Source organism: Oncorhynchus tshawytscha, unplaced genomic scaffold, assembly GCF_018296145.1.
Source record: "Oncorhynchus tshawytscha isolate Ot180627B unplaced genomic scaffold, Otsh_v2.0 Un_contig_2401_pilon_pilon, whole genome shotgun sequence".
Classification (NCBI taxonomy): domain Eukaryota; kingdom Metazoa; phylum Chordata; class Actinopteri; order Salmoniformes; family Salmonidae; genus Oncorhynchus; species Oncorhynchus tshawytscha.
Genome location: NW_024609237.1, coordinates 87,501 through 111,927, shown reverse-complemented (window position 1 = coordinate 111,927; position 24,427 = coordinate 87,501). Strand labels below are relative to the sequence as shown.

General features: G+C 49.4%; 1 protein-coding gene across 1 annotated transcript in view; it reads right to left on the bottom strand.

Annotated features, from left to right (window-relative positions):
• Positions 1-296: 296 nt before the first annotated feature.
• LOC112262177 (formin-2-like) overlaps positions 297-24,427 on the bottom strand; it is a 91,520-nt gene continuing 67,389 nt past the window's right edge. The window contains 5 exon segments of the mRNA XM_042314587.1: positions 297-392; positions 2,523-2,669; positions 3,898-4,027; positions 5,594-5,685; positions 15,158-15,162. Coding sequence (XP_042170521.1) covers positions 297-392; positions 2,523-2,669; positions 3,898-4,027; positions 5,594-5,685; positions 15,158-15,162 — 470 coding nt within the window.

Genomic DNA, 24,427 nt, shown 5'->3' with positions numbered 1-24,427 from the left:
CTTACTGGGCTTCTTCTAGCTAAACACCCTACTGGGCTTCATCCAGCTAAACACCTTACTGGGCTTCAGTTCAGCTAAACACCTTACTGGGCTTCTGCAAAGCTTTTACAACAGCTAAACACCTTAATGGGGAACTAACTCAGTCTTCCAGCTAAACACCTTACTGGGCTTCATCTAGCTAAACACCTTACTGGGCTTGTCAGCTAAACACCTTACTACGCATTAGTTACCACTGAGGGAAAATAAATACAATTTACAAGTCAAGTCACCGGCCTGCCCGGTGCCAAGATGAGAGATTAGAACAGGACTCTGAAAAAGAGGATCCAACGTACCTCGTCAAAGTGCCTCAGATAGTAAGCCACTATGTAGGACAACAGGCTCCGTGTGTTATCCTGCCAAAAGGAGGAAGACAAGAAATTAGCTTCAGTTCAGGGAATTCATGTTTAGTTTACTTTCTCACAAAGTGTTCTGCAAAGCTTTTACAACAGGAATATACATTTTAATCCACATCATCAAAAGACATGGTAGGAACAGTAACTACAGTCTTCCAGCATAATATAAACCCTGACAAAATAGACAGTCATGTCTAACAGTGTAACTAGAGGTGTAACTAAGCTTGGTCCCAATGGCTCCCTACTGCCTATACATCGGTCTACTGTTGACCTGATGGACTCTACATAGGGAACAGGGAGCCATTATGGTGCAGGTCCTAGTGCCCTAGTAGTGCAGGTCCTAGAGCCCTAGTAGTACCTTTTCCAACCATAGGGAATAGGGTGCAGGTCCTAGTGCCCTAGTAGTGCCTCTGCCAACCATAGAGAATAGGGTGCAGGTCCTAGTGCCCTAGTAGTGCCTCTGCCAACCATAGAGAATAGGGTGCAGGTCCTAGTGCCCTAGTAGTGCCTCTGCCAACCATAGAGAATAGGGTGCAGGTCCTAGAGCCCTAGTAGTGCCTCTGCCAACCATAGAGAATAGGGTGGAGGTCCTAGAGCCCTAGTAGTGCCTCTTCCAACCATAGGGAATAGGGTGCAGGTCCTAGTGCCCTAGTAGTGCCTCTGCCAACCATAGGGAATAGGGTGAAGGTCCTAGTGCCCTAGTAGTTCCTCTGCCAACCATAGAGAATAGGGTGCAGGTCCTAGTGCCCTAGTAGTGCCTCTGCCAACCATAGAGAATAGGGTGCAGGTCCTAGTGCCCTAGTAGTTCCTCTGCCAACCATAGAGAATAGGGTGCAGGTCCTAGTGCCCTAGTAGTGCCTCTGCCAACCATAGAGAATAGGGTGCAGGTCCTAGAGCCCTAGTAGTGCCTCTGCCAACCATAGAGAATAGGGTGCAGGTCCTAGTGCCCTAGTAGTGCCTCTGCCAACCATAGAGAATAGGGTGCAGGTCCTAGTGCCCTAGTAGTGCCTCTGCCAACCATAGAGAATAGGGTGCAGGTCCTAGTGCCCTAGTAGTGCCTCTGCCAACCATAGGGAATAGGGTGCAGGTCCTAGAGCCCTAGTAGTGCCTCTGCCAACCATAGAGAATAGGGTGCAGGTCCTAGTGCCCTAGTAGTGCCTCTGCCAACCATAGGGAATAGGGTGCAGGTCCTAGTGCCCTAGTAGTGCCTCTGCCAACCATAGGGAATAGGGTGCAGGTCCTAGTGCCCTAGTAGTGCCTCTGCCAACCATAGAGAATAGGGTGCAGGTCCTAGTGCCCTAGTAGTGCCTCTGCCAACCATAGAGAATAGGGTGCAGGTCCTAGAGCCCTAGTAGTGCCTCTTCCAACCATAGGGAATAGGGTGCAGGTCCTAGAGCCCTAGTAGTGCCTCTTCCAACCATAGAGAATAGGGTGTAGGGTCCTAGTGACCTAGTAGTGCCTCTTCCAACCATATGGAATAGGGTGCAGGTCCTAGTGCCCTAGTAGTGCCTCTGCCAACCATAGGGAATAGGGTACAGGTCCTAGAGCCCTAGTAGTGCCTATTCCACCATAGGGAATAGGGTGCAGGTCCTAGTGCCCTAGTAGTGCCTCTGCCAACCATAGGGAATAGGGTGCAGGTCCTAGTGCCCTAGTAGTGTCTCTGCCAACCATAGAGAATAGGGTACATGTCCTAGTAGTGCCTCTGCCAACCATAGAGAATAGGGTGCAGGTCCTAGTGCCCTAGTAGTGCCTCCTCCAACCATAGGGAATAGGGTGCAGGTCCTAGTGCCCTAGTAGTGCAGGTCCTAGTGCCCTAGTAGTGCCTCTGCCAACCATAGGGAATAGGGTGCAGGTCCTAGTGTCCTAGTAGTGCCTCTTCCAACCATAGAGAATAGGGTGTAGGTCCTAGTGCCCTAGTAGTGCCTCTTCCAACCATAGGGAATAGGGTGCAGGTCCTAGTGCCCTAGTAGTGCCTCTTCCAACCATAGGGAATAGGGTGCAGGCCCTAGTGCCCTAGTAGTGCCTCTGCCAACCATAGAGAATAGGGTGCAGGCCCTAGTGCCCTAGTAGTGCCTCTTCCAACCATAGGGAATAGGGTACAGGTCCTAGTGCCCTAGTAGTGTCACTCACACTGCTCTTCACATCCTTCAGCTTGGGCAGGATATCCAGGTTAAAGCCGTCAGCCTGTCCTCTGGTTCGGTTGCCACCATTCATGAAGTTACCAAAGGCCAGGACCAGACCCAGCACCTGCATCACACACTGGCCACTCTGCAAGGTCTGGAGGAGGAGGAGATGGGCAGGCACACACACAGGGGGACAGACAGAGAGGAGAGGGGGACAGACAGGAGAGATTGAGACAGACCAAACACGTCACAATCAATCAAATGTATTTATAAAGCCCTTCGTACATCAGCTGATATCTCAAAGTGCTGTACAGAAACCCAGCCTAAAACCCCAAACAGGAAGCAATGCAGGTGTAGAAGCACGGTGGCTAGGAAAAACTCCCTAGAAAGGCCAAAACCTAGGAAGAAACCTAGAGAGGAACCAGGCTATGAGGGTGGCCAGTCCTCTTCTGGCTGTGCCGGGTGGAGATTATAAACCTAGAGAGGAACCAGGCTATGTGGGGTGGCCAGTCCTCTTCTTGCTGTGCCGAGTGGAGATTATAACAGAACATGGCCAAGATGTTCAAATGTTCATAAATGATCAGCAGGGTCAGATAATAATAGTCACACCGACTCACCGTGCACACACTCTGCAGTCACACAGACTCACCGTGCACACACTCTGCAGTCACACAGACTCACCGTGCACACACTCTGCAGTCACACAGACTCTCTGCAGTCACACACACTCTCTGTGCACACTCTCTGCAGTCACACAGACTCTCTGCAGTCACACAGACTCTCTGCAGTCACACAGACTCTCTGCAGTCACACAGACTCTCTGCAGTCACACAGACTCTCTGCAGTCACACAGACTCTCTGCAGTCACACAGACTCTCTGCAGTCACACAGACTCTCTGCAGTCACACAGACTCACTGCAGTCACAGACTCTCTGCAGTCACACAGACTCTCTACAGTCACACAGACTCTCTACAGTCACACAGACTCACCGTGCACACTCTCTGCAGTCACACAGACTCTCTGCAGTCACACAGACTCTCTGCAGTCACACAGACTCACCGTGCACACACTCTGCAGTCACACAGACTCTCTGCAGTCACACAGACTCACAGTGCACACACTCTGCAGTCACACAGACCCACCGTGCACACACACTGCAGTCACACACACTCACAGTGCACACTCTCTGCAGTCACACACACTCTGCAGTCACACAGACTCACCGTGCACACACTCTGCAGTCACACAGACTCACCGTGCACACACTCTGCAGTCACACAGACTCACCGTGCAGCAGTCACACAGACTCACCGTGCACACACTCTGCAGTCACACACACACTCTGCAGTCACACACACACTCTGCAGTCACACACACTCACCGTGCACACTCTCTGCAGGATGTCCAATTTACGCAGGATAGAGGAGAGCCATTCAGAGAAGGTGGACTGAAACAGGATACAGAACACCCGGCCTGAGAAGTTGGGGATCTGATGTAACTGGAACAGGAACCTGGAATAGAGACAAGAAATCGGAGGATGGGTTTGAGGCTACCACTTCATAATGTAACTGGAACAGAACCTGGAATAGAGACCAAGAGAACGGAGGATGGGTTTGAGGCTACCACTTCATGATGTAACTGGAACAGGAACCTGGAATAGAGACGACAAGAGATCGGAGGATGGGTTTGAGGCTACCACTTCATGATGTAACTGGAACAGGAACCTGGAATAGAGACGACAAGAGATCAGAGGATGGGTTTGAGGCTACCACTTCATGATGTAACTGGAACAGGAACCTGGAATAGAGACGACAAGAGATCGGAGGATGGGTTTGAGGCTACCACTTCATGATGTAACTGGAACAGGAACCTGGAATAGAGACGACAAGAGATCGGACGATGGGTTTGAGGCTACCACTTCATAATGTAACTGGAACAGAGGAGACCAGAGGACGGGTTTGAGGCTACCACTTCATGATGTAACTGGAACAGGAACCTGGAATAGAGACGACAAGAGATCGGAGGATGGGTTTGAGGCTACCACTTCATGATGTAACTGGAACAGGAACCTGGAATAGAGACGACAAGAGATCAGAGGATGGGTTTGAGGCTACCACTTCATGATGTAACTGGAACAGGAACCTGGAATAGAGACGACAAGAGATCAGAGGATGGGTTTGAGGCTACCACTTCATGATGTAACTGGAACAGGAACCTGGAATAGAGACGACAAGAGATCGGAGGATGGGTTTGAGGCTACCACTTCATGATGTAACTGGAACAGGAACCTGGAATAGAGACAACAAGAGATCAGAGGATGGGTTTGAGGCTACCACTTCATGATGTAACTGGAACCTGGAATAGAGACAAGAGATCGGAGGATGGGTTTGAGGCTACCACTTCATGATGTAACTGGAACAGGAACCTGGAATAGAGACGACAAGAGATCGGACGATGGGTTTGAGGCTACCACTTCATAATGTAACTGGAACAATAGAGGAGATCAGAGGATGGGTTTGAGGCTACCACTTCATGATGTAACTGGAACAGGAACCTGGAATAGAGACAAGAGATCGGAGGATGGGTTTGAGGCTACCACTTCATGATGTAACTGGAACAGGAACCTGGAATAGAGACAAGAGATCGGAGGACGGGTTTGAGGCTACCACTTCATGATGTAACTGGAACAGGAACCTGGAATAGAGACGACAAGAGATCAGAGGATGGGTTTGAGGCTACCACTTCATGATGTAACTGGAACAGGAACCTGGAATAGAGACAAGAGATCGGAGGATGGGTTTGAGGCTACCACTTCATGATGTAACTGGAACAGGAACCTGGAATAGAGACGACAAGAGATCAGAGGATGGGTTTGAGGCTACCACTTCATGATGTAACTGGAACAGGAACCTGGAATAGAGACAAGAGATCGGAGGATGGGTTTGAGGCTACCACTTCATAATGTAACAGGAATCTGGAATAGAGGAGACAAGATATTGGAGGACGGGTTTTAAGTCTCTACTTTTTGAACATGATTGGTTGTTTGAATAATTTAACCGATTCTCCAGAACACCTACTGCTCAGGTTTGTCCAGTGGTTTGGCGTTGTCCTTGTCTTTAGATGACTTGATGTGCTTATCGATTTTCTCCATCTCATCCTGTTGTGCTCTCTGAAAAGACATCAGGACAACATGATCAAAGTACTGTACTACATGACAACAGCAGAAGTACTACAGGCAGTAGTACAGTAGTAGTTTAATAGTGTACTGTACTGCAGGCAGTAGTACTTCTGCAGTAGTAGTGTAGTACAGTAGTAGTATTTCAGTAGTATTTCACCACTACTACTCTCAAACCAATTACTGGAACGAACTGCAAAAATCAGTGAAGCTGGAGACTCATATCTCCCTCACTATCTTTAAGCACCAGCCATCAGAGCAGCTCACAGATCACAGCACCTGCACATAGATGGGCTGTTTACAGATGGGCTATCTACCTACCTCATCCCCATATAGTATTTATTTACTCATCTTGCTCCTTTGCACCCCAGTATCTCTACTTGCACATTCATCTTCTGCACATCTACCATTCCAGTGTTTAATTGCTATATTGTATTTACTTTGCCTCTATGGCCTATTTATTGCCTTACCTCTCTTATCTTCTACATTTGCACTCACTGTATATAGATTATTCTACTGTATTATTGACTGTATGTTTATTCCATGTGTAACTCTGTTGTTGTTTCTGTCTCACTGCTATGCTTTATCTTGGCCAGGTCGCAGTTGTAAATGAGAACTTGTTCTCAACTGGCCTACCTGGTTAAAAAAAAGGTGAAATAAATAAAGAATATAAAAAATAACAAGGCCTGAACAAAGTGATACTGTAAATAAATTATTTCTTACAAGGCCTCTTCTGTTCCTTACTGAACAACCGTTGGTGATTGAAGTCTATAGTGACAGAACTAAGGGGAGCCCATCATAGCCTGGATACATAGTGACATGCCAGGTACAGTGGCCAGAACTAAGGGGAGCCCATCATAGCCTGGATACATAGTGACATGCCAGGTACAGTGGCCAGAACTAAGGGGAGCCCATCATAGCCTGGATACATAGTGACATGCCAGGTACAGTGGCCAGAACTAAGGGGAGCCCATCATAGCCTGGATACATAGTGACATGCCAGGTACAGTGGCCAGAACTAAGGGGAGCCCATCATAGCCTGGATACATAGTGACATGCCAGGTACAGTGGCCAGAACTAAGGGGAGCCCATCATAGCCTGGATACATAGTGACATGCCAGGTACAGTGGCCAGAACTAAGGGGAGCCCATCATAGCCTGGATACATAGTGACATGCCAGGTACAGTGGCCAGAACTAAGACATCATAGCCTGGACTAGGGATGAGTGAGATCATGCCTGGATACATTTTCATAGTGGCCAGAACTAGGGGAGCCCATCATAGCCTGGATACATAGTGACATGCCAGGTACAGTGGCCAGAACTAAGGGGAGCCCATCATAGCCTGGATACATTGACAGCCAACAGGGACAGAACTACAGTTAGCCATATTAAAATGGCAAGGGACAGTGTGATGTTAGTGGTTATTGAGGATTGGAAGGGACAGAATGTGGTTATGAAGGAAGGTTGCCAAAAGGGACAGAACACAGTGGATATAGAGAAGGTTGGAAGGGACAGAACACAGTGGTTATCATAGGAAGGTTGGAAGGCCAGATTCAAACCAACACAGTGTGATGCTCTTTATTTGCATGGTTTGAATTGGCCAAGAATGGCTGGAAGGGAGAGAACACAGTTAGTGGTTATTAAGGATGGCTGGAAGGGACAGAACACAGTTAGTGGTTATTAAGGATGGCTGGAAGGGACAGAACACAGTTAGTGGTTATTAAGGATGGCTGGAAGGGACAGAACACAGTTAGTGGTTATTGAGGATGGCTGGAAGGGAGAGAACACAGTGGTTATTGAGGATGGCTGGAAGGGAGAGAACACAGTGGTTATTGAGGATGGCTGGAAGGGAGAGAACAGTGGTTATTGAGGGTGGCTGGAAGGGACAGAACACAGTGGTTATAGAGGATGGTTGGAAGGGACAGAACACAGTGGTTATAGAGGATGGCTGGAAGGGACAGACCAGAGAAGACCGTGGCTATTGAGTATGGCTCAAAGGGACAGGAGACAGTGAGTTGTTTATATTTATACACACACACAGTTGAAGTCGTTAGTTTACATACACTTAGGTTGGAGTGATTAAAACTCATTTTATTTTTCAACCACTCCACAAATTTCTTGTTAACAAACTATAGTTTTAGCAAGTTGGTTAGGACATCTACTTGACATGACACAAGTCATTTTTACAACAATTGTTTACAGACAGATTATTTAACTGCAAAAAAGCTCGGAAAATTCCAGAAAATGTCATGGCTTTAAAAGCTTCTAATAGGCTTATTGGCATCATTTGAGTCAATTGTAGATGTACCTGTGGATGTATTTCAAGGTCTACCTTCAAACTCAGGGCCTCTGCTTGACAACATGGGAAAATCAAAAGAAATTAGTCAAGACCTCAGAAAAAAAATTGTAGACCTCCACAAGTCTGATTCATCCTTTGGAGCAATTTCCAAACGCCTGAAGGTACCATGTTCATCTGTACAAACAATATTACGCAAGTATAAACACCATGGGACCACGCAGCTGTCATACCGATCAGGAAGGAGAAGCATTCTGTCTCCTAGAGATGAACTTACTTTGGTGCGAAAAGTGCAAATCAATCCGAGAACAACAGCAAAGGACCTTGTGAAGATGGAGGAAACAGGTACCAAAGTATCTATATCCACATAACCTGAAAGGCCGCGCTGCAAGGAAGAGGCCACTGCTCCAAAACCAACATAAAAAAGCCAGACTACGGTTTGCAACTGCACATGGGTACAAAGATCGTAATTTTCTGGAGAAATGTCCTCTGGGCTGATGAAACAAAAATATAACTGTTTGGCCATAATGACCATCATTATGTTAGGAGGAAAAATAGGGAAGTTTGCAAGCCGAAGAACACCATCCCAACAGTGAAGCAAGGGGGTGGCAGCATCATGTTGTGGGGGTGCTTTGCTGACTGGTGCACTTGACAAAATAGATGGCATCATGAGGTAGGAAAATTATGTGGATATATTGACGCAACATCTCAAGACATCAGTCAGGAAGTTAAAGCTTGGTCCCAAATGGACAATGACCCCAAGCATACTTCCAAAGTTGTGGCAAAATGGCTTAAGGACAACAAAGTCAAGGTATTGGAGTGGCCATCACAAAGCCCTGAACTCAATCCTATAGAACATTTGTGGGCAGAACTGAAAAAGCGTGTGCGAGCAAGGAGGCCCACAAACCTGACTCAGTTACACCTGCTCTGTCAGGGGGAATGTGCCAAAATTCACCCAACTTATTGTGGGAAGCTTATGGAAGGCTAGTTGAAACGTTTGACCCAAGTTAAACCATTTAAAAAGGCAATGCTACCAAATACTAATTGAGTGTATATGTCCGGGGGTGTCCTCGGATGGGGCCACAGTGTCTCCTGACCCCTCCTGTCTCAGCCTCCAGTATTTATGCTGCAGTAGTTTATGTGTCGGGGGGCTGGGGTCAGTTTGTTATATCTGGAGTACTTCTCCTGTCCTATTCGGTGTCCTGGGTGAATCTAAGTGTGCGTTCTCTAATTCTCTCCTCTCTTTCTTTCTCTCTCTCGGAGGACCTGAGCCCTAGGACCATGCTCCAGGACTACCTGACATGACGACTCCTTGCTGTTTATAGACATACGCTGAGGGTACAAAACCTTAGGAACACTTTCCGAATATTGAGTTGCCCCTCAGAACAGCCTCGATTCGTCGGGGCATGAACCCTACAAGGTGTCGAAAGCGTTCCACCGGGATGCTGCTCCAATGCTTCCCACAGTTGTGTCAAGTTGTCTGGATGTCCTTTGGGTGGTGGACCATTCTTGATACACACGGGAAACTGTTGAGATTGAAAAACCCAGCAGCGTTGCAGTTCTTGATACACTCAAACCGATGCGCCTGGAAACCACAACCATACCCCGTTCAAAGGCACTTAAATCTTTGTCTTGCCCATTTACCCTCTGACCACTGGTCATAAGGTTAAAGACTGAAGGCCGGTGGGGGATGGTGATGGGGGGGGGGACACTTTGACCTTACTACAGCCCTCGTCTGACGGGAGAGATGGGGTCAAAACAAGTGTTGGAGCCAACAAGACTTAAACCCTCCTGCATATCTCTGCAAGGCTGAGACGCAGTGACGCAAGACGCCAACAAGACACCAGATCATCGAGATCAGGTGCAGGCTGGGAGCTGACACCCTGAGAGCTGTGAGAACTTGGAGAGAGGGGGAGGGAGGGAGGAAAGTGCAGGCTGGGAGCTGACACCCTGAGAACTTGGAGAGAGGGGGGAGGGAGGAAAGTGCAGGCTGGGAGCTGACACCCTGAGAGTTGTGAGAACTTGGAGAGAGGGGGGAGGGAGGAAAGAAGTCGGTACCACAGACACCAAATAAGCTCATTCCTGACACGGCCTGGACACAGGGGAGCACGGCTCTGCTTATAATGCAGCAGCTGGATTAATCCTCCACGACCTTGAAACGGGGTCAAATCCACCGTGTGCAAAGCTCCCAGCTTTAGAGCAGAGCTGAGCATTTCTTTTCCTATTCCCACAGAGTTCAGTACCACCCACAGGCGTATAAACAGGTCCCCAGCCCCCCAAGCCTGACACCACTAAGATGCTTAATGGGGGTGTGATGAGGCTGGGGGGGAGAGAATTAACTACATTTGGCTGCATGGTTAAAAATAAAATCACTCCTCCACATCGGGAATCGCTGTCAAGGAGAGACTGGCTGTCTGCTCGGCTAACTAGAACCTCTGACACCAATTCAGCTCAACCGCCTTTTTACGGAGGGGAAATTATCAGGCCAAATTACCAGACAACCTTTTGAAGGAAAAGCTATTATCTTAATATATACTGTAAGTGTCTCCGACCACCAACAATAATAAAACTCCAACAAGGTACATAAGATCCTCTTCATTAGATCGATGTAAACTTGTTTTCAACTGGCTGGTTAAATAAAGGTGAAATAAAACATTTAAAATGTAGAGGAAATAGTTTTATTAATGAAATGCTGTTAACTGTCCAGTCTGTCTCCAGTCAGTGTCTACTTGACCTATCCTCAACCCTCTGAACAGCAGTAGTGTCTACTTGACCTATCCTCAGCCCTCTGAATAGCAGCAGTGTCTACTTGACCTATCCTCAGCCCTCTGAACAGCAGTAGTCTCTAGTCAGTGTCTCCTTGACCTATCCTCAGCCCTCTCTGAACAGCAGTAGTCTCTAGTCAGTGTCTACTTGACCTATCCTAAGCCCTCTGAACAGCAGTAGTGTCTACTTGACCTATCCTCAGCCCTCTGAACATAGTAGTCTCTAGTCAGTGTCTACTTGACCTATCCTCAGCCCTCTGAACAGCAGTAGTGTCTACTTGACCTATCCTCAGCCCTCTGAACAGCAGTAGTCTCTAGTCAGTGTCTACTTGACCTATCCTCAGCCCTCTCTGAACAGCAGTAGCGTCTCCTTGACCTATCCTCAGCCCTCTCTGAACAGCAGTAGTCTCTAGTCAGTGTCTCCTTGACCTATCCTCAGCCCTCTCTGAACAGCAGTAGTCTCTAGTCAGTGTCTACTTGACCTATCCTCAGCCCTCTGAACAGCAGTAGTTTCTACATGACCTATCCTCAGCCCTCTGAACAGCAGTAGAACAGCAGTAGTAGTGTCTACTTGACCTATCCTCAGCCCTCTGAACAGCAGTAGTCTCTAGTCAGTGTCTACTTGACCTATCCTCAGCCCTCTGAACAGCAGTAGTCTCTAGTCAGTGTCTACTTGACCTATCCTCAGCCCAGCAGTCTGAACCCTCTGAGCAGTAGTCTCTAGTCAGTGTCTACTTGACCTATCCTCAGCCCTCTGAACAGCAGTAGTCTCTAGTCAGTGTCTACTTGACCTATCCTCAGCCCTCTGAACAGCAGTAGTCTCTAGTCAGTGTCTACTTGACCTATCCTCAGCCCTCTGAACAGCAGTAGTCTCTAGTCAATGTCTACCTGACCTATCCTCAGCCCTCTCTGAACAGCAGTAGTGTCGACTTGACCTATCCTCAGCCCTCTGAACAGCAGTAGTGTCTACTTGACCTATCCTCAGCCCTCTGAATAGCAGTAGTGTCTACTTGACCTATCCTCAGCCCTCTGAAAAGCAGTAGTCTCTAGTCAGTGTCTACTTGACCTATCCTCAGCCCTCTGGACAGCAGTAGTCTCTAGTCAGTGTCTACTTGACCTATCCTCAGCCCTCTGAACAGCAGTAGTCTCTAGTCAGTGTCTACATGACCTATCCTCAGCCCCTGAACAGCAGTAGTCTCTAGTCAGTGTCTACTTGACCTATCCTAAGCCCTCTGAACATAGTAGTCTCTAGTCAGTGTCTACTTGACCTATCCTCAGCCCTCTGAACAGCAGTAGTGTCTACTTGACCTATCCTCAGCCCTCTGAACATAGTAGTCTCTAGTCAGTGTCTACTTGACCTATCCTCAGCCCTCTGAACAGCAGTAGTGTCTACTTGACCTATCCTCAGCCCTCTGAACAGCTAGTAACAGTCTCTAGTCAGTAGTCTCTAACAGCAGTCAGTGTCTCCTTGACCTATCCTCAGCCCTCTGAACAGCAGTAGTCTCTAGTCAGTGTCTACTTGACCTATCCTCAGCCCTCTGAACAGCACGTAGTGTCTACTTGACCTATCCTCAGCCCTCTGAACAGCAGTAGTCTCTAGTCAGTGTCTACCTGACCTATCCTCAGCCCTCTCTGAACAGTGTAGTAGTGTCTACTTGACCTATCCTCAGCCCTCTGAACAGACGTAGTGTCTACTTGACCTATCCTCAGCCCTCTGAACAGCAGTAGTCTCTAGTCAGTGTCTACTTGACCAATCCTCAGCCCTCTGAACAGCAGTAGTGTCTACTTGACCCCTCAGCCCTCTGAACAGCATTAGTCTCTAGTCAGTGTCTACTTGACCTATCCTCAGCCCTCTGAACAGCAGTAGTCTCTAGTCAGTGTCTACTTGACCAATCCTCAGCCCTCTGAACAGCAGTAGTGTCTACTTGACCCCTCCTCAGCCCTCTGAACAGCAGTAGTCTCTAGTCAGTGTCTACCTGACCTATCCTCAGCCCTCTCTGAACAGCAGTAGTGTCTACTTGACCTATCCTCAGCCCTCTGAACAGACGTAGTGTCTACTTGACCTATCCTCAGCCCTCTGAATAGCTGTAGTGTCTACCTGACCTATCCTCAGCCCTCTGAACAGCAGTAGTCTCTAGTCAGTGTCTACTTGACCTATCCTCAGCCCTCTGAACAGCAGTAGTCTCTAGTCAGTGTCTAAATGACCTATCCTCAGCCCCCTGAACAGCAGTAGTCTCTAGTCAGTGTCTACTTGACCTATCCTCAGCCCTCTGAACAGCAGTAGTCTCTAGTCAGTGTCTCCTTGACCTATCCTCAGCCCTCTGAACAGCAGTAGTCTCTAGTCAGTGTCTCACCTATCCTCAGCCCTCTGAACATAGTGTCTACTTGACCTCTCTAGTCAGTGTCTACTGTGACCTATCCTCAGCCCTCTGAACAGCAGTAGTGTCTACTTGACCTATCCTCAGCCCTCTGAACATAGTAGTCTCTAGTCAGTGTCTACTTGACCTATCCTCAGCCCTCTGAACAGCAGTAGTGTCTACTTGACCTATCCTCAGCCCTCTGAACAGCAGTAGTCTCTAGTCAGTGTCTACTTGACCTATCCTCAGCCCTCTGAACAGCAGTAGTCTCTAGTCAGTGTCTACTTGACCTATCCTAAGCCCTCTGAACAGCAGTAGTGTCTACTTGACCTATCCTCAGCCCTCTGAACATAGTAGTCTCTAGTCAGTGTCTACTTGACCTATCCTCAGCCCTCTGAACAGCAGTAGTGTCTACTTGACCTATCCTCAGCCCTCTGAACAGCAGTAGTGTCTACTTGACCTATCCTCAGCCCTCTGAACAGCAGTAGTCTCTAGTCAGTGTCTACTTGACCTATCCTCAGCCCTCTCTGAACAGCAGTAGCGTCTCCTTGACCTATCCTCAGCCCTCTGAACAGCAGTAGTCTCTAGTCAGTGTCTCCTTGACCTATCCTCAGCCCTCTCTGAACAGCAGTAGCGTCTCCTTGACCTATCCTCAGCCCTCTGAACAGCAGTAGTCTCTAGTCAGTGTCTACTTGACCTATCCTCAGCCCTCTCTGAACAGCAGTAGTGTCTACTTGACCTATCCTCAGCCCTCTGAACAGCAGTAGTGTCTCCTTGACCTATCCTCAGCCCTCTGAACAGCAGTAGTCTCTAGTCAGTGTCTACTTGACCTATCCTCAGCCCTCTCTGAACATCAGTCGTGTCTACTTGACCTATCCTCAGCCCTCTGAACAGCAGTAGTCTCTAGTCAGTGTCTACTTGACCTATCCTCAGCCCTCTCTGAACATCAGTCGTGTCTACTTGACCTATCCTCAGCCCTCTGAACAGCAGTAGTCTCTAGTCAGTGTCTACTTGACCTATCCTCAGCCCTCTGAACAGCAGTAGTCTCTAGTCAGTGTCTACTTGACCTATCCTCAGCCCTCTGAACAGCAGTAGTGTCTACTTGACCCCTCCTCAGCCCTCTCTGAACAGCAGTAGTCTCTAGTCAGTGTCTACCTGACCTATCCTCAGCCCTCTCTGAACAGCAGTAGTGTCTACTTGACCTATCCTCAGCCCTCTGAACAGACGTAGTGTCGACTTGACCTATCCTCAGCCCTCTGAACAGCATTAGTCTCTAGTCAGTGTCTACTTGACCTGCTCTCTGAACAGCAGTAGTCTCTAGTCAGTGTCTACTTGACCTATCCTCAGCCCTCTGAACAGCAGTAGTGTCTACTTGACCTATCCTCAGCCCTCTGAACAGCAGTAGTCTCTAGTCAGTGTCTACTTGACCTATCCTCAGCCCTCTCTGAACAGCAGTAGTGTCTACTTGACCTATCCTCAGCCCTCTGAACAGCAGTAGTCTCTAGTCAGTGTCTACTTGACCTATCCTCAGCCCTCTGAACAGCAGTAGTCTCTAGTCAGTGTCTACTTGACCTATCCTCAGCCCTCTGAACAGCAGAAGTGTCTCCTTGACCTATCCTCAGCCCTCTGAACAGCAGTAGTGTCTCCTTGACCTATCCTCAGCCCTCTCTGAACAGCAGTAGTCTCCAGTCTGAACAGTCCTGTGATTCAACACTACTCCAAATGGCAGTTTAAGTCACTGTGACTTGTTGCAACCTCTCGTCGGTCATTCCTTTGTTGTTAGCTTTATCAGAGCGTCTGTGGAATTACAGATCCTTTGGTAACACTAAGCCATGGAGAGAGCGAGAGAGAGAGAGCGAGAGAGAGAGAGCGAGAGAGAGAGAGCGAGAGAGAGAGAGCGAGAGAGAGAGAGCGAGCGCGAGAGACTCGCTCCATGCTCTCCTGTCTAGCTGAACTTGTGTTAGTCTAGTCTAGAGGGGGAATATTTGTCTACCAACATATAATCAGCGGCGTAACACTCCTCAAGAAACGGCCTGATGAAAGAAACATTACCTCAAATCTGTCAGATAAAAGACCGTGTGTTTAAATTCCTCACGTCGACTTTTAGTCTGGGCTAGAAAGGAGCTGGCGCCTCAAACTGTAATCCTTTAAAAAAGTTAATGTTTGAACACAAACAGAGGTGAAGTGGTTGAATGTTTAATCCTCAGATATAGTATTACATTGAAGCGTTTAGTGCAGTGAGTGTATTCACTAGTAAAACCATAGAGAACGTCTCGCCTGCTTGCTACGACACGGTGCCTGTTTGAACTAACGGCCAGACGATAAGGGACAGGGGAAGTCAACACAGGACAGATCTGGCTGCTTCACAAAATGGCACCATATTCCCCATTTGGTGCACTACTCTCAACCAGAGCCCTGGTCAAAAGTAGTGAACGATTTAGGGAATACTAAGACAACAGGGGGGTGGAGAGGAGGAGGATGGAGTCGAGGACGACGGGGGTGGAGAGACGGACGGGGAGTGGAGATGAGGGGGGGGTGGAGAGGAGGAGGGGTGGAGAGGAGCATGGAGGGGAGATTCCTGCTGTTTATTTAGCTCTGCTTAACAATCAGGGCTTATTGGGAGGAATGTTGCTGTATATTTCATGCTGGTGCCAAAATAATTTGTAGCACATTTCAATCTAATCAATGTGTTTATACGTTCTGTAAGTCTCAGACACACTGAGTTCCTGGAGATGAGGCTCAGGCAGAGGGGTTACTCTGATTAGATTCCTTTCTAAACAAAAAGGTTCAATAAATACATTTAAATTCCTGTCGAACCCTGAAACACTGACAGCCTGTTGGCCGATCATCTATCCGTTCGTTTTGGTACGGTGCTGAAGACTAGATTATAATAGGACAGCCTGTTGGCCGGTCATCTGTCCGTTCGTTTTGGTACGGTGCTGAAGACTAGATTATAATAGGACAGCCTGTTGGCCGGTCATCTGTCCGTTCGTTTTGGTGTTGGCCGGTCATCTGGTGCTGAAGACTAGATTATAATAGGACAGCCTGTTGGCCTTGTCAGCTCAGGGATTTGATAATAGGCCAAATAAAACTAATGATTTGAACAATGGGAAGACGGTGCGGTTTCAGAGAAAATAATTTCAACAATAGACAGGAATTCGATCTTGTACCTATGCGGTCTGATCGCAAATCCTCGTCCCTAACCTGCTGAGCTGACGTTCAGGTGCTATAAACGGGAAGAAATCGAACTAAATGAGTCAGTAAAGTGTATAGCAGAGGTCGATGTTTGAAAGCAGCTTCGCGTCAAAGAAAGAACCGGCACCACAGAGAAATCAGTCAGATCTCGCTCAGGACGTCATTGATCACGTGATTATGTTACTTTGAAACTATCCGTCTATAATTTCAAACAACCTGGAATTGTTTAACAAAAAAATATGCACAAATGGGGCGGCAGGTAGCCTAGTGGTTAGAGTGGAGGGGCGGCAGGTAGCCTAGTGGTTAGAGTGGAGGGGCGGCAGGTAGCCTAGTGGTTAGAGTGGAGGGGCGGCAGGTAGCCTAGTGGTTAGAGTGGAGGGGCGGCAGGTAGCCTAGTGGTTAGAGTGGAGGGGCGGCAGGTAGCCTAGTGGTTAGAGTGGAGGGGCGGCAGGTAGCCTAGTGGTTAGAGTGGAGGGGCGGCAGGTAGCCTAGTGGTTAGAGTGGAGGGGCGGCAGGTAGCCTAGTGGTTAGAGTGGAGGGGCGGCAGGTAGCCTAGTGGTTAGAGTGGAGGGGCGGCAGGTAGCCTAGTGGTTAGAGTGGAGGAGAGGTAGGTAGCCTAGTGGTTAGAGTGGAGGAGAGGTAGGTAGCCTAGTGGTTAGAGTGGAGGAGAGGTAGGTAGCCTAGTGGTTAGAGTGGAGGAGAGGTAGGTAGCCTAGTGGTTAGAGTGGAGGAGAGGTAGGTAGCCTAGTGGTTAGAGTGGAGGAGAGGTAGGTAGCCTAGTGGTTAGAGTGGAGGAGAGGTAGGTAGCCTAGTGGTTAGAGTGGAGGAGAGGTAGGTAGCCTAGTGGTTAGAGTGGAGGGGAGGTAGGTAGCCTAGTGGTTAGAGTGGAGGGAGGGGCGGTAGGTAGCCTAGTGGTTAGAGTGGAGGGAGGTAGGTAGCCTAGTGGTTAGTGTAGAGGAGGCAGGTAGCCTAGTGTTGGGACGGCAGGTAGCCTAGTGGTTAGAGTGGAGGGGCGACAGGTAGCCTAGTGGTTAGAGTGGAGGGGCGGCAGGTAGCCTAGTGGTTAGAGTGGAGGGGCGGCAGGTAGCCTAGTGGTTAGTTAGAGTGGAGGGGGAGGGGCGGCAGGTAGCCTAGTGGTTAGAGTGGAGGGGCGGCAGGTAGCCTAGTGGTTAGAGTGGAGGGGCGGCAGGTAGCCTAGTGGTTAGAGTGGAGGGGCGGCAGGTAGCCTAGTGGTTAGAGTGGAGGGGGGGCGGCAGGTAGCCTAGTGGTTAGAGTGGAGGGGCGGCAGGTAGCCTAGTGGTTAGAGTGGAGGGGCGGCAGGTAGCCTAGTGGTTAGAGTGGAGGGGCGGCAGGTAGCCTAGTGGTTAGAGTGGAGGGGCGGCAGGTAGCCTAGTGGTTAGAGTGGAGGGGAAGTAGGTAGCCTAGTGGTTAGAGTGGAGGGCGGCAGGTAGCCTAGTGGTTAGAGTGGAGGGGCGGTTGGTAGCCTAGTGGTTAGAGTGGAGGGGCGGGTTAGAGTGGAGGGGCAGGTAGCCTAGTGGTTAGAGTGGAGGGGCGGCAGGTAGCCTAGTGGTTAGAGTGGAGGGGCGGCAGGTAGCCTAGTGGTTAGAGTGGAGGGGCAGCAGGTAGCCTAGTGGTTAGAGTGGAGGGGCGGCAGGTAGCCTAGTGGTTAGAGTGTAGAGGAGGAAGGAAGCCTAGTGGTTAGAGAGGAGGAGAGGCAGGTAGACTAGTGGTTAGAGTGTAGAGGAGGTAGGTAGCCTAGTGGTTAGAGAGTTGGACTAGTAACTGAAACAGGGCAGTTCCCGGTAGGCCGTCATATTAAATAAGAATTTGTTCTTGACTGACTTGTTAAATGAAAGGTCAAATAAAAATGCTAAAAGACAGTGGCTCCATTGAATGATTTAAGACGTGAAACTGAACAGCCGATGCCTCACGAAACTCCTCATTCAAAAGTTAGAAATACAATGTAGCCAGTGTTTCAAAGAAAACACAGAGCCATCTTCCCAACTGCTCTGTTATAAACTCGGCCTATTTCTAAAATGTTTCTTAAAGTCTCATTTCTAACCTTAAGATAAAAAAAGCACTTTCATGGATTGTTTTGATATAGCTTCAGATACCTGTGAGAGCAGGATCTTCTATGCCTGAGCCCTGTTTTAAACGGGTTCTCATCATTAACCCCTGGTAGATACCTGACAGAGGGAAAGGACCATATCAGAGTGACTTCCCAGAGCTCCATCTATAGTAAAGTGCCAGGCCTGATGTCTCTCTGTTCTGAGACTGACTCGATGTCTAACCACCACTAGAATATCTCTGTTCTGAGACGGAATCAATGTGCAGACTAAGATGTCTAACCACCACTAGAATCTCTGTTCTGAGACTGACTCAACGTGCAGTAAGATGTCTAACCACCACTAGAATATCTCTGTTCTGAGACTGACTCAACGTGCAGTGAGATGTCTAACCACCACTAGAATATCTCTGTTCAGCAGTAAGATGTCTAACCACCACTAGAATATCTCTGTTCTGAGACTGACTCAACGTGCAGTGAGATGTCTAACCACCACTAGAATATCTCTGTTCTGCAGTAAGATGTCTAACCACCACTAGAATATCTCTGTTCAGCAGTGAGATGTCTAACCACCACTAGAATATCTCTGTTCCGAGACTGACTCAACGTGCAGTGAGATGTCTAACCACCACTAGAATATCTCTGTTCAGCAGTAAGATGTCTAACCACCACTAGAATATCTCTGTTTTTAAAATGCTGTATTTCACTTTGCATCGACTCAGAGAAAATTGAACGTTGAAGTAAACGTTGAGGGACACGGTCGGGACACGGTCGGGTAGGGAGGGACACGGTCGGGTAGGGAGGGACACGGTCACTAGGGAGGGACACTGGTCGGGTAATGCTGGAGGGACACGGTCGGGTAGGGAGGGACACGGTCGGGTAGGGAGGGACACGGTCGGGTAGGGAGGGACACGGTCACGGGTAGGGAGGGACACGGTCGGGTAGGGAGGGACACGGTCGGGTAGGGAGGGACACGGTCGGGTAGGGAGGGACACGGTCGGGTAGGGAGGGACACGGTCGGGTAGGGAGGGACACGGTCGGGTAGGGAGGGACACGGTCGGGTAGGGAGGGACACGGGCGGGTAGGGAGGGACACGGTCGGGTAGGGAGGGACACGGGTGGGTAGGGAGGGAATTGATTCCATTCTTGCTGGTTTAATTCCATGAAAACATTGAAATATTGGACTCATGAGGGACTTCTGTTGATTTGACGTTTACATTCCACCTCAAAACACACAGAACAAAAGAGACATTCATATGTCCATCTCTACAGAGTACAGAGACATTGAGACGCAGGCAGGACTCTCATTTTCATTGGTCAGTATTCCTGAGAAAAGTACCCTTCTCAAAGGGAAAACAAACATAATTAATGAAAATGACAGATCGTGTGTCTGGTTTCTTCTTTCGCTATATATAATTCATAATGTGGGAAGAGAGGAATTGATCAGCAGTTGTTGTTCATGGCAGACGAGAGAAGTTGTAAAAACTTTGGAGACGTTGTTCTTTTAGGAATGTGGTGGTAACCAACATCAACACTGTTCTGGAATCAGATAATGGACAGAGAATAGAAAGGGTCTCATTGATCTCACTTCCTGGTGGCCAACGTGATGATCACAGGAAGTGTGTGTGACAAGATGACACCATCAGAAAGTTTGCCCTGTTTCTAACTCCAGGACAAAGTAGAAGTATTTTTGTGTGTGTAGGGGGGGTGGGGGGTTATTTCCTGCATTATTCGCTCAGGACGTTTCTAGTATTATTTCCAACATTAAGGGGGAAAAAAAATACTTTTGGAAATTAGCTCGGCGGTCACCAGAAATATACCTTCCCTAACCTGGCGGCCCTGTTCAACCCAGGGAGGCGGCCCTGTTCAACCCAGGGAGGCGGCCCTGTTCAACCCAGGGAGGCGGCCCTGTTCAACCCAGGGAGGCGGCCCTGTTCAACCCAGGGAGGCGGCCCTGTTCAACCCAGGGAGGCGGCCCTGTTCAACCCAGGGGCCCTGTTCAGCGGCCCTGTTCAACCCAGGGAGGCGGCCCTGTTCAACCCAGGGAGGCCCCTGTTCAACCCAGGAGGCGGCCCTGTTCAACCCAGGGAGGCGGCCCTGTTCAACCCAGGGAGGCGGCCCTGTTCAACCCAGGGAGGAGGCCCTGTTCAACCCAGGGAGGCGGCCCTGTTCAGGAGCCCAGGGAGGCGGCCCTGTTCAACCCAGGGAGGCGGCCCTGTTCAACCCAGGGAGACGGCCCTGTTCAACCCAGGGAGACGGCCCTGTTCAACCCAGGGAGACGGCCCTGTTCAACCCAGGGAGACGGCCCTGTTCAACCCAGGGAGACGGCCCTGTTCACCCAGGTATTGAAGTACGTAGTAGGGGCCATCACTACATCAGTTTATAATGCTGTAGGAGCCATCACCACATCAGTTTATAACGCTGTAGCATGTAGGAGCCATCACCCCATCAGTTTATAATGCTGTAGGAGCCATCACTACATCAGTTTATAATGCTGTAGCATGTAAGAGCCATCACCACATCAGTTTATAACGCTGTAGCATGTAAGAGCCATCACCACATCAGTTTATAACGCTGTAGCATGAAGGAGCCATCACCACATCAGTTTATAACGCTGTAGCATGAAGGAGCCATCACCACATCAGTTTATAACGCTGTAGCATGAAGGAGCCATCACCGCATCAGTTTATAATTCTGTAGGAGCCATCACCACATCAGTTTATAATGCTGTAGCATGTTTAGGAGCCATCACCACATCAGTTTATAATGCTGTAGGACCCATCACCACATCAGTTTATAATGCTGTAGCATGTAGGAGCCATCACCACATCAGTTTATAATGCTGTAGGAGCCATCACCACATCAGTTTATAACGCTGTAGCATGTTTATAATGGAGCCATCACCACATCAGTTTATAATGCTGTAGGAGCCATCACCACATCCGTTTATAATGCTGTAGGAGCCATCACCACATCAGTTTATAACGCTGTAGCATGTAGGAGCCATCACCACATCAGTTTATAACGCTGTAGCATGTAGGAGCCATCACCACATCAGTTTATAATGCTGTAGGAGCCATCACCACATCAGTTTATAATGCTGTGGCCATCACCACATCAGCCATCACCACATCAGTTTATAACGCTGTAGCATGTAGGAGCCATCACCACATCAGTTTATAACGCTGTAGGAGCCATCACCACATCAGTTTATAATGCTGTAGGAGCCATCACCACATCAGTTTATAATGCTGTAGGAGCCATCACCACATCAGTTTATAACGCTGTAGCATGTAGGAGCCATCACCACATCAGTTTATAATGCTGTGGGAGCCATCACCACATCAGTTTATAACGCTGTAGCATGTAGGAGCCATCACCACATCAGTTTATAACGCTGTAGCATTTAGGAGCCGTCACCACATCAGTTTATAACGCTGTAGCATGCAGGAGCCGTCACCACATCAGTTTATAACGCTGTAGCATTTAGGAGCCGTCACCACATCACGAGACAGAGCACGAGGACAGAAAGGAAATGAGGTCACTGCTTCCAGAAAGCCAGGGGAACTTTTACTTCAAAACATGTCCTCTTCTAAACAATGACAGCAACACAAACAACCAGCAACTCAAAGGTCAGGAAACAAGACAACTCTCTCGTTGACGCAAGAAAAGAGCATTATGAAAACTGAAGGAAATGCCTTTTTACTGTACAAAAATATCAGTAGATCGATTCATTCACTGTCCTTACCCTCTAAATATTACAGTGTGCCTAGGGGGTCGTATTCCACCCAAGGTCAGTGTGTAGAACAAGACAGTACATGGTCCAAACTGCTACTGGTCAGCAGGGGGTCTGACAGTCAGGTCTACAGACTGCTACTGGTCAGCAGGGGGTCTGACAGTCAGGTCTACAGACTGCTACTGGTCAGCAGGGGGTCTGACAGTCAGGTCTACAGACTGCTACTGGTCAGCAGGGGGTCTGACAGTCAGGTCTACAGACTGCTACTGGTCAGCAGGGGTCTGACAGTCAGGTCTGACAGTACAGACTGCTACTGGTCAGCAGGGGTCTGAGGTCTGACAGTCAGGTCTACAGTCACAGACTGCTACTGGTCAGCAGGGGGTCTGACAGTCAGGTCTACAGTACAGACTGCTACTGGTCAGCAGGGGGTCTGACAGTCAGGTCTACAGACTGCTACTGGTCAGCAGGGGGTCTGACAGTCAGGTCTACAGTACAGACTGCTACTGGTCAGCAGGGGGTCTGACAGTCAGGTCTACAGTACAGACTGCTACTGGTCAGCAGGGGGTCTGACAGTCAGGTCTACAGTCACAGACTGCTACTGGTCAGCAGGGGTCTGACAGTCAGGTCTACAGTACAGACTGCTACTGGTCAGCAGGGGTCTGACAGTCAGGTCTACAGACTGCTACTGGTCAGCAGGGGGTCTGACAGTCAGGTCTACAGACTGCTACTGGTCAGCAGGGGGTCTGACAGTCAGGTCTACAGACTGCTACTGGTCAGCAGGGGGTCTGACAGTCAGGTCTACAGACTGCTACTGGTCAGCAGGGGGTCTGACAGTCAGGTCTACAGACTGCTACTGGTCAGCAGGGGGTCTGACAGTCAGGTCTACAGACTGCTACTGGTCAGCAGGGGGTCTGACAGTCAGGTCTACAGACTGCTACTGGTCAGCAGGGGGTCTGACAGTCAGGTCTACAGTACAGACTGCTACTGGTCAGCAGGGGGTCTGACAGTCAGGTCTACAGTACAGACTGCTACTGGTCAGCAGGGGGTCTGACAGTCAGGTCTACAGTACAGACTGCTACTGGTCAGCAGGGGGTCTGACAGTCAGGTCTACAGTCACAGACTGCTACTGGTCAGCAGGGGGTCTGACAGTCAGGTCTACAGACTGCTACTGGTCAGCAGGGGTCAGGTCTGACTGCTACTGGTCAGGGGGGTCTGACAGTCAGGTCTACAGACTGCTACTGGTCAGCAGGGGGTCTGACAGTCAGGTCTACAGACTGCTACTGGTCAGCAGGGGGTCTGACAGTCAGGTCTACAGACTGCTACTGGTCAGCAGGGGGTCTGACAGTCAGGTCTACAGACTGCTAGTGGTCAGCAGGGGGTCTGACAGTCAGGTCTACAGACTGCTACTGGTCAGCAGGGGGTCTGACAGTCAGGTCTACAGACTGCTACTGGTCAGCAGGGGGTCTGACAGTCAGGTCTACAGACTGCTACTGGTCAGCAGGGGGTCTGACAGTCAGGTCTACAGACTGCTACTGGTCAGTAGGGGGTCTGACAGTCAGGTCTACAGACTGCTACTGGTCAGCAGGGGGTCTGACAGTCAGGTCTACAGTACAGACTGCTACTGGTCAATAGGTGGTCTGACAGTCAGGTCTACAGACTGCTACTGGTCAGCAGGGGGTCTGACAGTCAGGTCTACAGTACAGACTGCTACTGGTCAGCAGGGGGTCTGACAGTCAGGTCTACAGACTGCTACTGGTCAGCAGGGGGTCTGACAGTCAGGTCTACAGACTGCTACTGGTCAGCAGGGGGTCTGACAGTCAGGTCTACAGACTGCTACTGGTCAGCAGGGGTCTGACAGTCAGGTCTACTGCTACTGGTCAGCAGGGGGTCTGACAGTCAGGTCTACAGACTGCTACTGGTCAGCAGGGGTCTGACAGTCAGGTCTACAGACTGCTACTGGTCAGCAGGGGGTCTGACAGTCAGGTCTACAGTACAGACTGCTACTGGTCAGCAGGGGGTCAGCAGGGGGTCTGACAGTCAGGTCTACAGACTGCTACTGGTCAGCAGGGGGTCTGACAGTCAGGTCTACAGACTGCTACTGGTCAGCAGGGGTCTGACAGTCAGGTCTACAGTACAGACTGCTACTGGTCAGCAGGGGGTCTGACAGTCAGGTCTACAGACTGCTACTGGTCAGCAGGGGTCTGACAGTCAGGTCTACAGACTGCTACTGGTCAGACTGCTAGGTCAGGGGGGTCTGACAGTCAGGTCTACAGACTGCTACTGGTCAGCAGGGGGTCTGACAGTCAGGTCTACAGACTGCTA